Source organism: Choloepus didactylus, chromosome 14, assembly GCF_015220235.1.
Source record: "Choloepus didactylus isolate mChoDid1 chromosome 14, mChoDid1.pri, whole genome shotgun sequence".
Lineage (NCBI taxonomy): Eukaryota > Metazoa > Chordata > Mammalia > Pilosa > Megalonychidae > Choloepus > Choloepus didactylus.
Window position 1 is genome coordinate 23,371,318 of NC_051320.1, and position 15,709 is coordinate 23,387,026.

At 36.6% G+C, this 15,709-nt stretch overlaps 1 protein-coding gene across 7 annotated transcripts in view; it reads left to right on the plus strand.

The window, feature by feature from the left end:
- The window catches only part of CSPP1 (centrosome and spindle pole associated protein 1), a 169,974-nt gene that overhangs the window by 3,311 nt on the left and 150,954 nt on the right, over positions 1-15,709 (plus strand). For all 7 annotated transcript variants that reach the window (XR_005211589.1, XM_037802572.1, XM_037802575.1 and 4 more), the window contains exons 2-3: positions 96-204; positions 2,135-2,234. Coding sequence is in view for 6 of the 7 variants with exons in the window: in XM_037802575.1 (XP_037658503.1) it covers positions 96-204; positions 2,135-2,234 (209 nt within the window). In the remaining variant the exon portion in view is untranslated. The remainder of the gene's footprint in view (positions 1-95; positions 205-2,134; positions 2,235-15,709) is intronic.

Below are 15,709 nucleotides of genomic sequence, written 5' to 3' on the forward strand. Positions count from 1 at the left end.
ATGTTAAATGTGGAATAAGCCTGCATTTTAATAATTAGACTAAAAACACTGTGATACAGCTACATTCATTGAAGTTTTTTTGGTTTTCCTTTTAGAATCTGCGAAATGGCTGATAATTTGGATGAATTTATTGAAGAGCGAAAAGCCATATTGGCTAAAGACAAAGCAGAATTGGAAAGTGATCCACCTTATATGGAAATGAAAGTAAAGTTAATAATTTTCTTCCCATGTTTCATTAAAAAGTCTAATGGTTAGCTCTGTGTAAAAGCAAAGCATTCTCTTATATGATAGAGAATCTTCTATTTTATGCTTTAGTTTGGCTGTGCTATTATTCCAATGCTGAGAGCCTGCTTCCAGACAAGATTTCAGTGATTTTGAGTGCAGTTTTTCCTTTTTGGCATTTTATATCACACCCTATTTCTTCCCTCTTTTGGTTGAGTTTTAATTAATTTATGTCCTTCATAAAATGATTAGGAGACTGGTTCTAGTACAAAGAACTTGGAGAATAAAAACGTAGTAGATATAAAAACAAGTGCTCATATTGTATGTGAAAAAGTCCAATTATTTGCTGAGTCAGTGTCTTACTTTTTTTTGTAAATGTATAAAATCAATTTATTAGTGTAGTTTTAAAATTTCATATTATTTGCTTCTCAGAATATAAATTTGTTAAACTGATTGTTTCTGAAAACAGTGTCTATAAAAGCTTTCTTAAAGGTTTCATAGTTGTGACAAAAGAGTGATTGATCCCTTTGGGAAATATTTATTGAATCTGTTTAGGTACTGTGCTAAGCTCTGAGAATATAGTATTAATCTAGACAGATGTGGCACCTTCTTTCATGGCACAGTGTATGTAATAAAATATAGGAGGTAAATTAATCTGTGCAATATGGTCCTTTGTAACTAGAGTAACCGTATGTGTTGGTTTGCCTAAGAAAATCATGGTTTGCACCTGTTGTCTCAGTGTCTCATCTGGTTTAGCATTTGTCCTGGGCAGTGGTTCACTGGTTGAGATAATAAATAATATGATCACCCTAATTATAAAGGACTTTTACTTGCATAGCTAACATTTGTTGAGTGCTAACTATGGACCATGCTTTAAGAGGACAGGACCAGGTATTAAGATATTTATTCTTCATATAAACCATGAGGTAAGTACTGTTATACTGCAGATGAGAAAACTGAGGAATGGGTGTGTGTAGTTAAGTAATGAGACTCAGGTGATAGGGTGTGTAAGTCATGGAACTGGGCTTTGATACCTGGCAGCATGACACCAGTGCTTATTCTCATAACCACTATGCTAGGTTGCCTGCCTTCAATAATAGCTGGCATGTACACGGCATGGTGTCAAGGACTTTGAATGTATTATCTTATTTAATCATAATATCCTAGTAAAATAGGTGGAATTTTTTTGTTTACAGATCAAGAAACTGAGGCTCAAAGAGGTTAAGTAATTTGTCCAGGGACACACACTGATTGATGTATTTAGTATTTGAACCTTCATGTGTCCAGCTCTGAAGTGTGCGCTTAAACACTTCGCAGTAGTAAGGGCTTGCTTATAATGTTTAGAAAGAGTTATTACATAGCCATAAATACAGCTTTATTACAATGTCTAATGTTAAATAGTACATAAAAAAAATCTTAAATCTTAGCTCAAGTATCTCCCACTCAGTGAGGCCTTGCAGTCTCCCCCTCCCCCTCCAGCATTTCTGGGTTATCTTACCTTGCTTTTATTATTTTTTTCATAGTTCCTACCTATTACTCTCTACATGCCATATAATGTCATTATGTATTAGATTTATTGTGTGTATACCCAATAGTTTATAAGCTCCATGAGGGCAGAGATTATCGTGGATTTATTTCACTCATATATTTTCAATGTATGTACCTTGGACAGTGGCTGGCATATAATAGAAGCTCAGTGAAAATTGGTTGATGAATGAATGAGTTAAATATTAGTGTATTTATTACAGTATTTAAATATCATTGGTTATCCTCATACCTTACACTTAATTTTCTTCTGCTATGTACCATGTTACTTCTTCAAGCTGTTTAACGTAAAAGTATTACTGAATTAAATAATATATTTTGTTGGATTTTTTTCCCCCTGCTTTTGTAAATATTATGTCTTTTTCAGGGAAAGGCATCAGAAAAGCTTTCTGAAAACAGTAAAATATTAATCTCCATGGCTAAGGAAAATATACCACCAAACAGTCAACAGACCAAGGGTTCCTTAGGTACGTCATTAGGTGTGGTAATCTGATCTGAAGATATTCTCAGCAGGCTGTTGTGAAAGAGGTTTGACTTGTCAGAATAAAAGATCTCTTTGGAAACCCAGTAACGCTCTCCGATCTAGAGTCTTTATATAACAATACTATCTACGTACGAAATATAACTCATACTGAGAAACTTGTACCCATTTTATAGGGTATTTAGTTATGATTTATGGAAAGCATAGCATTAATTATCTATAAAAACTAAAATTTAATTGGAAAATTTGAAGTGTATGTATGAGAGAGGGAGGGAGAAACTCATTTGTTGAATAAAGATGGTAGATTTGCTTTTTTAAAAATAAAAGAAGTATGCTTAAGGTTTAAAATGCTGTTTATTGAAAGACCCATTTTAATTACTGATAACTTTTGGAATTATTAAAAAGTTCATACTGCAGCCATATTGCTTCTTTGATTATGGATTGATACTGAAAATAGTTTGCGGGCTTTTTACTGCATTTTGGCTTGTTGGTAGTTACACATTTTAAAAAAAATTTAATTCAGTTTTATCGAGATATATTCACATACCATACAGTCATCCATGGTGTACAGTCAGCTGTTCATAGTACCATCATATAGTTGTGCATTCATCACCCCAATCTATTTTTGAACATTATCCTTGCACCAGAAAGAGTAAGAATAGGAATAAAAAATAAAAGTAAAAAAGAACACCCAAACTATCCCCCCCACCCCACCCTATTTTTTCATTTAGTTTTTGTCCCCATTTTTCTACTCGTCCATCCATACACTGGATAAAGGGAGTGCAATCCACAAGGTTTTCACAATCACACTGTCACCTCTTTTAAGCTACATTGTTATACAATCGTCTTCAAGAGTCAAGGCTACTGGGTTGGAGTTGGATAGTTTCAGATACTTACTTCTAGCTATTCCAATCCATTAAATCCTGTGAGAGAGTCTCCTCAGATATGATCAACCCCAATCAGATTTTCCCAGTCCAGATAGGCCCAAGTCTCAGAAGGAGGGTATGGAGTTTCCCTGAGAATAATAACCTGCAGATTGTCACACCCTCCCGTGAAGCCTCTAGACTATGCTTTTCGTATCCTATCCAGCAGGTGGTGCTTGTCAGGCCGCAGCTCCCCACCAATGTAAAGAGATGCCACAGGTGTCTTTAATTCTCTGCAGACCTTGTCCCTGTCAGAGGTATGGCTAACTCAAGCTGGTTTCTGTTCTCCAGCCCCTGGGCACTGAGTTCTCTGAAGGAGGTCTGGCCCCCTGAGCTGGGTCCTGCTCTCCTGTTTTCTTGAGGAAGTTATGCCCTTTAAGGAATTGTCTCCCCCACTAGACTCATTGCTTTGTCTCTCAGAGGTGTCTGAGTTCTGCTCTTGCCTGGGTCCAGTGGCCAGTTGCAGATCTTTGAGGCTTTCTGTAATGGACTACTTAGAATAGTTATTTCAGGGAAAAAAAAAAAAAAAAGGAAAAAGAAAGGCCTTTCCCAGCCCCTAAGTTTTGTTAGTCCCTGTATAGACTATTTAAAGATAAGCCCTTTAGGCTATTGTCTCTTCCCACTGAATAGTTACTCTGAGACAACTTTAATTCCACCCTTGCAGGGGGGCCAGGTTGAGACAGAAGCCCTGATGGGCTATTGTCATGCAAAAAGATAAGGAGTCAGAGAGCAGAAGAGGAGGAAACAGGAAAGCAAAAAAAACTGGCTTTTTAGAGGGTGACCTCAGCTTCCTGGATTTGCATATGTCCCCTTTTTGTTGGAGCCCAGCCCTTCTCCATATTCTGAACACCCCCAACTCCAAAAGTTTCTTTCTTTTTTTTTTTTTTCCCCGCTGTTTTTGCTAGCCCTTTCTCCTCTCAGTCGGGTTGACTGCATCCAGATTCTCTCGTGTCTGGTCTCTGTTTATCTGTGGTTGGAGCTTTTATACAGCAGTCCAAATTTGTTAGTCAGTTCTACAGCTGGGGCCGGGTTGAGCCTCGCTCCCTGTTCCCAGCACAGACTGTTTGCTCCTCCTTCAGGAAACCAGCTACCAGACAATCTGCCGGGAAGGGGCGCCAGCCCCCTGGCCGGGGAAACTTACAGGTTTCACTGCAATCTCAGCTGCTCCACCCGTTCCAGACTGTTGTACGATGAGTGACTGATCACAGGTTTCCCTGACGGGGCTGTTACACACAGTTCCTTGCTATGTTCCAGCTGTCCCAGAGGAGTAACTAAAACCCATACCTCACCATTCTGCCATCTTGCCCCACCTCCCTCCAGCTTTCTTTTGATTGCAATTTATATGGAATGTTTTTTTCCCTCCTTTGGCTTTCAGTCTCCTTGTGTCACAGGGTTTAAGTTGAGTCTCTTTTAAACAGCATATTGCTGGGTCATATTTTTTTTAATCCATTCGACCATTCTGTACCTTTTAATTGGAGAGTTTAATCCATTCGCATTCAAAGTTATTGCTGTGAAGGGAGCTCTTGAACCAGCCATCTTATCCTTTGGTTTTTAGTTGTTAGATCCATTTTTGTTTCTCTCTCTTTTTTTTTCCTTTAAATTACCCTTAATTAATAAAGTTCATTTCTCTGCTCTTCTCCAGACCTCTCTCCCCATTCTTTTTTTCTCAGCTGGTAGAACTCCCTTTAGTATTTCTTGCAGGGTAGGTCTCTTGTTAACAAATTCTCTCAGCATTTGCTTGCGAAAATTTTAAACTCTCCCTCAATTTTGAAGGAGAGCTTTGCTAGATAAAGAATTTTTGGTGGGCAATTTTTCTCTTTCAGAATCTGAAATATGTCATACCACTGCCTTCTTGCCTCCATGGTGCCCACTGAGTAGTCAGCACTTAGTCTTTGTTGTTTCCCTTGTATGTGGTGAATTGCTTCTCTCTTGCTTCTTTCAGAAGTCTCTCCTTCTCTTCAGCACTTGAGAATCTAATCAGTATATCTCTGAGTAGGTTTTTGTTTTTGTTTTTGTTTTTGTTTTTTTGAGTTTGTTGGGCATCTTTATTTTGGATATTTATGTCGTTTAGAAGGATTGGGAAATTTTCCCCAGCAATTTCCTTGACTAGTCTTCCTAGCCCTTTACTCTTCTCTTCCCCTTCTGAAACACCAGTGATTCTTTTATTTGTGTGCTTCATGTTGTCCATCATTTTCCTGAGATCCATTTCAGATTTTTTGATTTGTTTCACCATTGTGCTTTCGTGCTTTCACTTTTCATCACTGTCTCTTTGAAGTTGCTAATTTGTTCCTTTCCTTCTTCAAATCAGGTGTTATGTGTCTCAAGAATGTTTTTAATTTGATCAACAGTATCTTTTACTTCCACAAGATTCGCTATTATTTTATTCATGTTTTCAAATTCTTCTTTATGCTCTCTTAGGGTCTTCTTCATGTCCTTTATATCCTGAACCATAAAAAAGATATTTGTGTGTACTTTAATTGCTCTGAATGTTGTGTGTCTTCTGGCTTTTTGTTTGTTTGGCTTGTCCATATCTTGTATATCCTTCAAGTGCTTTGTAATTTTCTCCCTTCTTCTGGGTCTTGGTAGGATTATTTTGGGAGCACAGAATTAACTGAGCATTTATATATAATTTGGTTAGCTTGAGTGCAGTTTTGGATTTGTACCAGTAGGTGGTGCTCTTTAGGCACAGCTTGCTGGAGTGCAGTTTCCTTAAGCTACCAGCAGGTGGCACTCTTGAGGTACAGCTTTCTGGAGTGCAGTTTCCCTAACCTACCAGCAGCAGGTGGCGTTTGTAATTAGGTCTTCACTGAACTTCTGCACAGTGGGTGGAGTCCAAACTGGGTGGAGAACCAGTCCGTGCACCAGATCTCCATGTGCTCTGGGGAATCCTGGTCCTGGGGCTGCAATGTGGGCCCCAAACAGGTTGGTGTGGAGCCTGATCAAGAGCACCTCACAGGTGGGAGGTAGGCCCTGCCTGCTGGTTCTCTGCCTGCCTTGTGACTGTGAGTCTCTGGGGTGTGGGAGGGGCTCCCGATCGCCTCATGGCACGTCTGACTTCCCTGCTTCTCACTGTTGCACTCCTGTGGACTTCTGTGGGGGGAAGCAATCGTTGCCTGCCGGTTTCCCTTGGGAGCTCCCTACTGTCTGGCCTGGGGGATCCCCCCCCCCGCCCCCGGCTAACTCTAAGGGTAGGAGGATGGGAATGGAGAGCCGCTGCTCACTCCCTTGCCTGCAGCGGTTTTGCTGCTGCCAGCCTTGGGGGTGGGGAGGGGGTCCGAACAGGGAACACACTCATTGCATCCCTCCAGTGCTGTCTCTCTCTTTTTTGTTGGGTGTCCCCTCCACATACTGTGGGGGACCCTCAGTGGCCGGTCACACCGCACTTCTTGGTGTCTTTCGTCCCCTTTCCAGTTACTCTGATGGAGGAGAAGCCCATTCCGCCTCACCTACTCCGCCATCTTCCCAGAAGTCTATGCTTCCATCCCTTTTTTGAACTCAGGGTCATCCTGGACATTTGTATTTTAATGTCTTGGGCTGAAAATCAACATGCACAAAATTAACTTACCCTCCTCTCAGACTTTCTGGTAGTCCCCATCTCAGCAACCTGTCTAGTCATTCTGACTCCTCTCTTCCCCTTACCTCCTAATTCCAAATAATTACACAAGTTCACTTGATTCTAATGCCTAAATATCATATGGGTGCACTTTTCTCTAATCCCACTGACACTATTTTATGCAGGCCTGCATTGTCTCTCAGATTTTTGCAACAGCTTGATAATTGTTCTTTTTGTTTTATGGTCTAGCCCTTTCCTATAAGTCTCTTTGATATCTTTCTGAAAAACAGATCCGATCACGGTAGTCTCTGCTTCAAGCCCTTCAGAGGCTTCCTCTTCCTGTCTGATAAAAGTCCAGACTCTTACTGTTTTTTTTCCTCCTATATTACTACCTTCAAACATGGTTGGCCACTCCTGCCATGTGCTCCTAAGGCTTTCATTCTCGTCTTTAGCAGTTTTGACCCTGCTTGTTCACCTCTGTGTTCTACTGCAGTGCCATGTCAGCTTGCTTCTTGTATCTCCACTGCCCAGCACAGTGGCTAACACATAGGTGCTTAAAAAAGATGTTTTGAATGAATGAATGAATGAATGTCTCCGTTGCAAAAATAAAATCTTGGCATTGTGGAATTTAATTTTCATGGGACGTTCTTTTATTGCCAAAGCAGTAATTATTTTCAGGCACATTGAATCTTATTGAAAGTAATATATAATTTGAGTAATTTTGTTAAACCTTATCATCTTTCAGTTACTGATCCCTTGCCTGAAGGAGTGTGGCTTAAATATTAGGCCAAATGTATAGATTTTACAATGGGAAAATATAATTTGGCAATGAGAGTTTTCCTTAAGTTGTCTCATTTGGGAATTATAGAAACAAAGTGTTCTGATAAAAAAGCTTGGAAATTAATGTAGACATATAGCTTTGTGACACTGTAGTCTGGGTAATTAAGCATAGTGGCAATGAGTAATACGTTAACTGGCAATGTTCATTTTAGCCAATGAAAGCAATCTAATGATAACTTACAGTATAACCATCTTTTAACAGTAAATTTTTCTGAATTCATTTCTGTTAGTTTTGTACTTTTGGTATTCATGGATAATGCTTATCCATTTAGCTCATTATTCTACCATCTATACCTCCCATGGAAGGATTTGGGGTTGCATGTATATGGTTTAGTTCATTTAAGCTGATGAAACAATGTCCTTGGTAAGGAGTTTATCAGAATAACTCATATATAATGTAATGAAAAATTCATTTTCAACTGAAAATGATCTGTAAAAGCAAATGATATCTTTTATCTCCCTAAACCATTTCTAGGCATCATATTTGTGGTTATTGCATTAAAATTTGACTTCTTGCTAACTCTTTAACCTATTTAATAACCATTATTATTGAGAAACACCTCCATTAATCTTTTAAATTTAGGTGTCTCATACCTCAGGTAGAGATCATGTCTTAATCCTTTGCCTTCCTTACAGATATTGAACAGTATTCCTTAGATTCTTGCCCTCCTCTTCCCTCTCTATCCCCCTATCAAGTTACCTACCACAGTGTAAGACACTGAAGTACAGTAATTGCACCTCTTATTAGCTGAAGCTGAGGTGAAAGATAGTTAGTGTGTTTTTTTATTTTTTATTTTTATTTTTTTGAGCAGTTGTAGAGTTACAGAAAAATTGTGCAGAAAGTACGGTTCCCATCCTGAACCATTTTCCCTATTAATATTTTGCATTTATGTGATACATTTGTTATAATTGATGAACCAGTATTATTATAATACTACAGTCAAAAATTTATGTTAGGTTTCCCTCTTTGTGTTGTACAGTTCCATGTTTTGTTTTGTTTTTTTTGATTATTATAGCATAGATACAACATAAAATTTCCCATTTTAACTACTTGGAAGTATACAATTCAGTGGTGTTAATTATATTCATAATGTTGTACTACCATCACCATACCATACGTGCATTATGAAAACTTTTCATCATACAAACATCCATTAGATTTTGATGCTTTGTATCCTGGAAGATACTTTTGATAAATGAAATAATTCAGCTAGTATTTTAAACATTTCATATATACATATATTTTGACCAACATCCAGGACATAGGTTCTCTACCTTGCTTTTGAAATGTACTTACTGTTTCTGTGATGAGGATGAAAGCATCACTTTCCTTACTTAATTTTTTTTTTTTGGTTGTATTTTCCATCAAAAAAAAATATGCACATGGCAAATCAATTATAAAAAGCACAGAAGGATATAGAATGAATATTTGTTGCCCCACTCTCCAATCTTTGTTACTAGTTTCTCACGGTTTGACTATGCACACATGTATTAGCCCTTTCTCCTCTTTCAACATGTAATACCAGAGATTCTGTTCTGTATTTGTAGGCATTATTTCTGTGATTTATAATATGGGGACAAGACCACAACCTATTTGTCCCGGTTTGCTGCCATTATGCAACATACCAGAAATGGATGGCTTTTATAAAGGGGATTTATTAAGTTAAAAATTTACAATCCGAAGGCCATGAAAATGTCCAAATTAAGGCATCAACACAAGTATACCTTCACTGAAGAAAGAATGATGGCATCTGGAACACCTCTGTCAATGGGAAGGCACTTGGCTGGCATCTTCCTTTGCTCCCAGGTTGTGTTTCAAGATGGCCTTCTTCAAAATATTGCTCTTGGGGTTTGTCCTCTCTTAGCTTCTCTGGAGCAAACTCTTAGCTAGCATCTCCAAAGTGTCAGCAAAAGTCTGCTTTCAATGGCCGTCTCCAAAATGTCTGTTAGCTGCAGTACTGCACTACTCTATCTGAGCTGTCATAGGGCTCCAGTGATTTAATTAAGACCCACACTGAATGGGCAGGGTAACGCCTCCATGGAAATAATCTAATCAAAGGTATCACCCACGATTGGGTGAGTCACTTCTCCATGGAAACACTCAATCAAGAGGTCACACCCTAATCAGAAAGGTTAATAAATCTGCCCCCAGAAGATTTCATTAAACAATATGGCTTTTGGGGGCGCATAATATTTCTAAACCAGCACACTGTTGAAGTTTAAAAGCAGCCTAATAAGAGGGATGGGATGTTTTGGGTGTTTTTATTTTTATTTTTTCTTTATTTTGGAGTAATGAAAATGTTCTAAAATTGATTGTGGCAATGAATGTACAACTATATGATGACACTGTGAGTCATTGATTGCATGCTTTGGATGGATTAAATGGTGTGTGAATATATCTTAATAAAATTGCATTAAAGAAAAAAAAAAAGAAAAAAAAAACCAATCCATTTCTGGTATTTTGCATAACAGCAGCATTAGCAAACCTGAACACCCTTCATTCATGCAAACCCCATGTTATTCATGCACCCATGAATAGATGAAGAAACTAGTTCAAAAGATAGATGCAGTTGGAAAGCTTTTATAGTAGAATTTAAAACAATTGTTTTGGTATCTGAGAATACATTCTTAAATATAAACCTATCAGTTTAAAAATAGAAATAATCTTGTGTATATGTTTTAAATTTAATTTTAATACATTTTTATGTGAAATATTTAATTCTAACATATTAAAATTTGATTCTAAAAATGAAAAAAAAAAAAAAAAAAAAAAAAGCAGCCTAGACCTGACATGAAACCCTTAACAACCAGTCTTCATCCTTGGGTAGTAGGAAGTACCAAACTGGTATTTGTAGTAGGTTATAGAAGGTCTCAGATAGCACTTTCTGTGTTATATTAAAATTACTTGCTTATTTGTTTGCTGTCTAGATGCTGTTTCTTTGGGCAAGGACTTAAACATCTTTAACTTCCCAAGTCTTTGCAAAGTACCTGGTACATGGGTGGTGTTCATCAAATGTTAAATGAAGATTTACTGTGTCCCTACAATACTATGCTTATAGGAAGAGAGGTTGGCTCCCCCCACCCGTGCACTTTTTTTTTTTTTTTTTTTGGTATAAAGAATTTATAAGATCTTTTTGAAAACAAAAGGTTCCAGATATATTTTAATACAATAAATAAAGCACAGAGTTAATTTCAAAGATGTTTCCTTTTGTTTTTACTGTTTAACAATAGTTATTACCAATGTACCAATGTATTACCTTTTTTAATTAGGAAAGTTGTAGGTTTATAGAGAAATTATGCAGAATACAGAATTCCCATAAATCGCCCCTTACATACAGTTTTCTCTGTTAACATTTTGCATTAGTGTAGTTTCGTTAACATTGACAAAGAATATTACTGTAATTATATCATTAACTATATTCCATAGTTAAGGTTTGCTGTTTGTGTTGAACAATCCCATGGTTTTTAATAAACTGTTACTCTAGTAACATATATACAACCTAAAATTTTGCTTTTTAACCACATTCAAATATGTAATTCAGTGGTGTTAGTTATTCACAATGTTGTTCTACCATTACCCCCATCCATTACTAAATCTTCATCTTACCAACTGAATCCTATACAAATTAAGCATCATCTTCCCATTTCCCAATATAGCTGCATCCTGTCCCTGGTAACCTGTATTCCAGTTTCTGATTCTATGAATTTACTTTTTCTAATAATTTTATATCAGTGATATCACACAATAGTTGTCTTTAGTGTCTGGCTTATGTCACACAATATGATGTCTTCAAAAGTTCATCCATATTATTAAATATTTGAGAATTTCATTCCTTTTTACGGCCAAATACTATTCCATTGTATGTATAAACCACATTTTGTTTATCCATTTATCTGTTGATGGACACCTGTGTTGCTTCCATTTGGGCATTTATGAGTAATGCCACTGTCATCATGTGTATAAATATCTGTTAGAGTCCCTGCTTTCATTTCTTTTGAATATATACCTAGAAGTGGGATTACCGGGTCATATGGTAATTTTATGCTTAAGAGGAACAGCCAAACTGCCCTCCACAGCAGTTCACATTCACTCCAACAATGAATTGGGTTTCCTACATCTCCACATCCTAACCAACACTTATTATTGTCTGTTTTTTAACAGTAGCAATTCTAGTGGGTTTGAAATGATATCTCGTTGTTTTGATTTGCATTTCCCTAATGGTTAATGATGTTGAGGACCTTTTTCTGTGGTTTTTGGCCATTTGTATATCTTCTTTGGAGATATATCTGTTTGAGTCCTTTGCCCATTTTTAAATAGTGTTATTTGTCTTTTTGTTGTTGAGTTGTAGGATTTCTTTATGTATTCTGGATATTAAACCCTTATCAGATGTGTGGTTTCTATATATTTTCTCTCATTCTGTAGTTTTTCTTTTTTACTTTCATGATGAAGTCCTTTGATGCACAGAAGTTTTTACTTTTGATGAAGTCCCATTTATTTTTTCTTTTGTGGGTCATGCTTTTGGTGTAAAGCCTAAGACCTTGCTTAACACAAGGTCCCTGTAGGTGCTTCCCTGTGTTTTCTTCTAGGAGTTTTATATTTCTGGTTCTAATATTAGGTCTTTGATCCATTTTGAGTTAGTTTTTTACATTTTGTGAGGTACGGGTCCACATTCGTTCTTTTGCATGTGGTTATCCAGTTTTCCCAGCACCATTTGAAGAGACTGTTCTTTCCCCATTGAGTGGACTTGGCACCCTTGTCAAAAATCAGTTGGCCATAAATGTGAGAGTTTATTTCTGAACTCTCAATATGATTCATTAGACTATAAGTCTGTCTTTGTGCCAGTACCATGCTGTTTTGATTACTGGGGCTTTGTAATAAGTTTTTTAAAATCTTTTTTTCATTCAGTTTTATTGAAACATATTCACATACCATACAGTCATCCAAAGTGTACATTCAGTTGTTCACAGTAGCATTATATAATTTTGTATTCTGTAATAAGTTTTAAAACTGGAAAGCATGAGTCCTCCAACTTCATTCTTCTATTTCAGGATGGTTTTGGCTATTCAGGGCCCCTTACCCTTCCATAAAAGTTTGATGGATTGGCTTTTCCATTTCTGTTAAGAAAGGTGTTGGAATTTTGATTGGGATTGCATTGATTCTGTCAATTGCTTTGAGTAGAATTGACATCTTAATAATATTTAGTTTTCTAATCCATAAACACCTAATGCCCTTCCATTTATTTAGATCAATTTTGATTTCTTTTAGCAATGTTTTATATCCTTGGATAAATTTATTTCTAGATAGTTTGATTCTTTTAGTTTCTCTTGTAAGTGGAATTCTTGACCTCCTCTTCAGATTGTTCATTACTAGTTCGTAGAAACACTATTGAGTTTGGCATGTTGATCTTGTATGCCATCACTTTGCTGAATTTGTTTATTAATTCTCGTAGTTTTGTTGTGAATTTTTAGGATTTTCTATTTATAAGATCATGTCATCTGCAAACAGAGAAAGTGTTACATCTTCCTTTCTAGTTTGGATGCCTTTTCTTTTTCTTATATAATTGATCTGGCTAGAACTTTCAGTATTGGAATAACAGTGGTGTTGAATAACCGTGGTGACAGTGGTCATGTCTTGTTCTTGATCTTAGAAGGAAAGCTTCAGGTTTTGACCACTGAATATGATGTTAGCTGTGCATTTTTCATATATGTCTTTGTTTTGGAAGTTTCCTTCTATTCCTTGTGTTCTGAGTCTTTTTATCAAAAAGAGGTGCTGGATTTGGTCAAATGCTTTTTCTGAGTTAATTGTGTTGGTCATGTGGTTTTCCCCTTTATTAATGTGTTCTATGGCATTAATTGATTTCTTATGTAGAACTTCCCTTGCATACCAGTGATAAATCCCACTTGATCATGGTATATAGTTCTTTAAATGTGCTGTTGGATTCAGTTTGGTATTATTTTGTTGAGGAGTTTTGCTTTTGCTTGTGGTATCTTTATCTGGCTTTGGTATCAGGGTTATGTTGGCCTTATAGAATGAATTAGGAAGTGTTCCCTCCTCTTCAGTTTTTTTTTGGAACAGTTTGAGCAGGGTTTTGTTAATTCTTTTTGTATTGTTTGGTAAGATTCACCATTAAAGCCATCTGATATTGGCCTTTTTCTGTTGGAAAGTTTTTGATTACTGATTCCATCTCTTGTTGAGATCTATTTCTTCTTGAGTCAGTATAGGTACTTCTTGTGTTACTAAGAATTTGTCCATTTCATCTGTGTTATCTAATTTGTTGGCACACAGTTGTTCATAGTAACCTCGTATAATCCTTTTTATTTCTGTGATATTGGTAGTGATGTTCCCTTTTCATCTCTGATTTTGTTATTTTTATCCTTTCTCTTTTCTTCTGTCAGTCTAGCTAGAGGTTTGTTTATTTCATTGATCTTTTCATAGAATCAATTTTAGTTTCTTTGAGTCCCACTATTTTTTACTCTAATTCATTTATTTCTACTCTTGTCTTTGCTATTTCTTTCCTTCTGCCCACTTTGATGTCGTTTGTTCTTCATTTTCTAAGTCATTGAGTGAAGTTAGGTCTCTTCATTTGAGGATTCTGTTCTATTTTAATGTTAGCATTTAGAGCTGTAAGTTTCCATATCAACAGTGCCTTGAGTTTTAGATGTTGTGTTTTCATTTTCATTTGCTCCAAGATATTTCCTAGTTTCCCTTGTGATTTCATCTTTGATCCATTGTTTAACTTCCACATTTTTGTGAATTTTCCGGTAGTCCCTTTGTTATTGATTTCTAGCTTTATTCCATTATGGTCTTGTTTTGTTACCTAGCATATAGTCTATCCTGGAGAATGATCTATGTGCGTTAGAGAAGAATGTATATTCTGCTGTTGGGTGATGTGTTCTATATATGTCTGTTAGGTCTAGTTGGTTTATAGTATTGTTCAATTCTTCTATTTCCTTACTGATTTTCTATGTGTTCTATTATTGAAGGTGGTGTGTTAAAGTCTTCTACTCTTAGTGAGGAACCATCTATTTCTCTCTTTAAATCTTTCCTTCTTTTCTTCATATATTTTGGGGCTTTGCAGTTAGGTGCATGTATAATCATAATTACTATGTCTTCTTATTGTATGGACCTTTAACAGTATATACTAACCTTCTTGGTCCCTTGTAACAGTATTTGACTTAACAGCTATTTGATCTGTTATTACTATAGCTACCTTAAGTCTCTTTGGTTACTAAGTTGCATGGTATATATATATTTCCATCCTTTCACTTTCATCCTACTTATGTCTTTGAATTTTAAGGTGAGTCTCTTGTAAATAGCATATAGTTAGGTCATGCTTTTTTTTAATCCATGGTACCAATTTGGCTTTTGACTGGAGACTTTAATCCATTTTTATTTGAAGTATCTACTGACAATGCAGGACTTCCTTCTGCCATTGTGCTACATGGTCTTTGTAAATCTACCCTTTTTGCCCCTCAATTCTTCCATTAATGCCTATTTTCATATTTGATTTTGTTTTGCACCATTTTTAGTTCTTCTCATTTCTCTCTGTATGTATTTTCCATGTGTTTCTTTGTGTTTACTGTGGGCTAAAATATAACTTACTGTAGTGGTTCAGAACTGTGTACACTCCAGAAAATTATGTTCTTAAAGGTAATTCATTCCTGTGGGTGTAAACCTATTGTAAGTAGGTTTTCATTAGATTACTTCAGTTAAGGTATGGCCCAGGGTGGGTCTTAGTCCTCTTACTGGAGTCCTTTATAAGTGTATGAAATTCAGACAGAGAAGGAAAAAAACCTGGATGCAAGAAGCTGAAAGCAATGAAACCTGGAAGAGAAAGGAAAGACCAGCAGATACCACCATGTGCCTTGTCATGTGACAGGAGTTCAAGATTGCCGGCAGCTGATCTTCAGGAAGAAAGCATCATCTTGATGATGCCCTGATTTGGACATTTTCACAACCTCAAAACTGTAAGCTTGTAAGCTAATGAATTCCCATTGTTAAAAGCCAACACATTTCATGGTATATTGCTTTCAGCAGCCTAGCAAACTAAAACATACCCTAACTCTACAGCAGTCACATTTAATTTGATACCAACTTAACTATATAGCATATACATACACTGTTTCCATACTTCTCCATCCCCT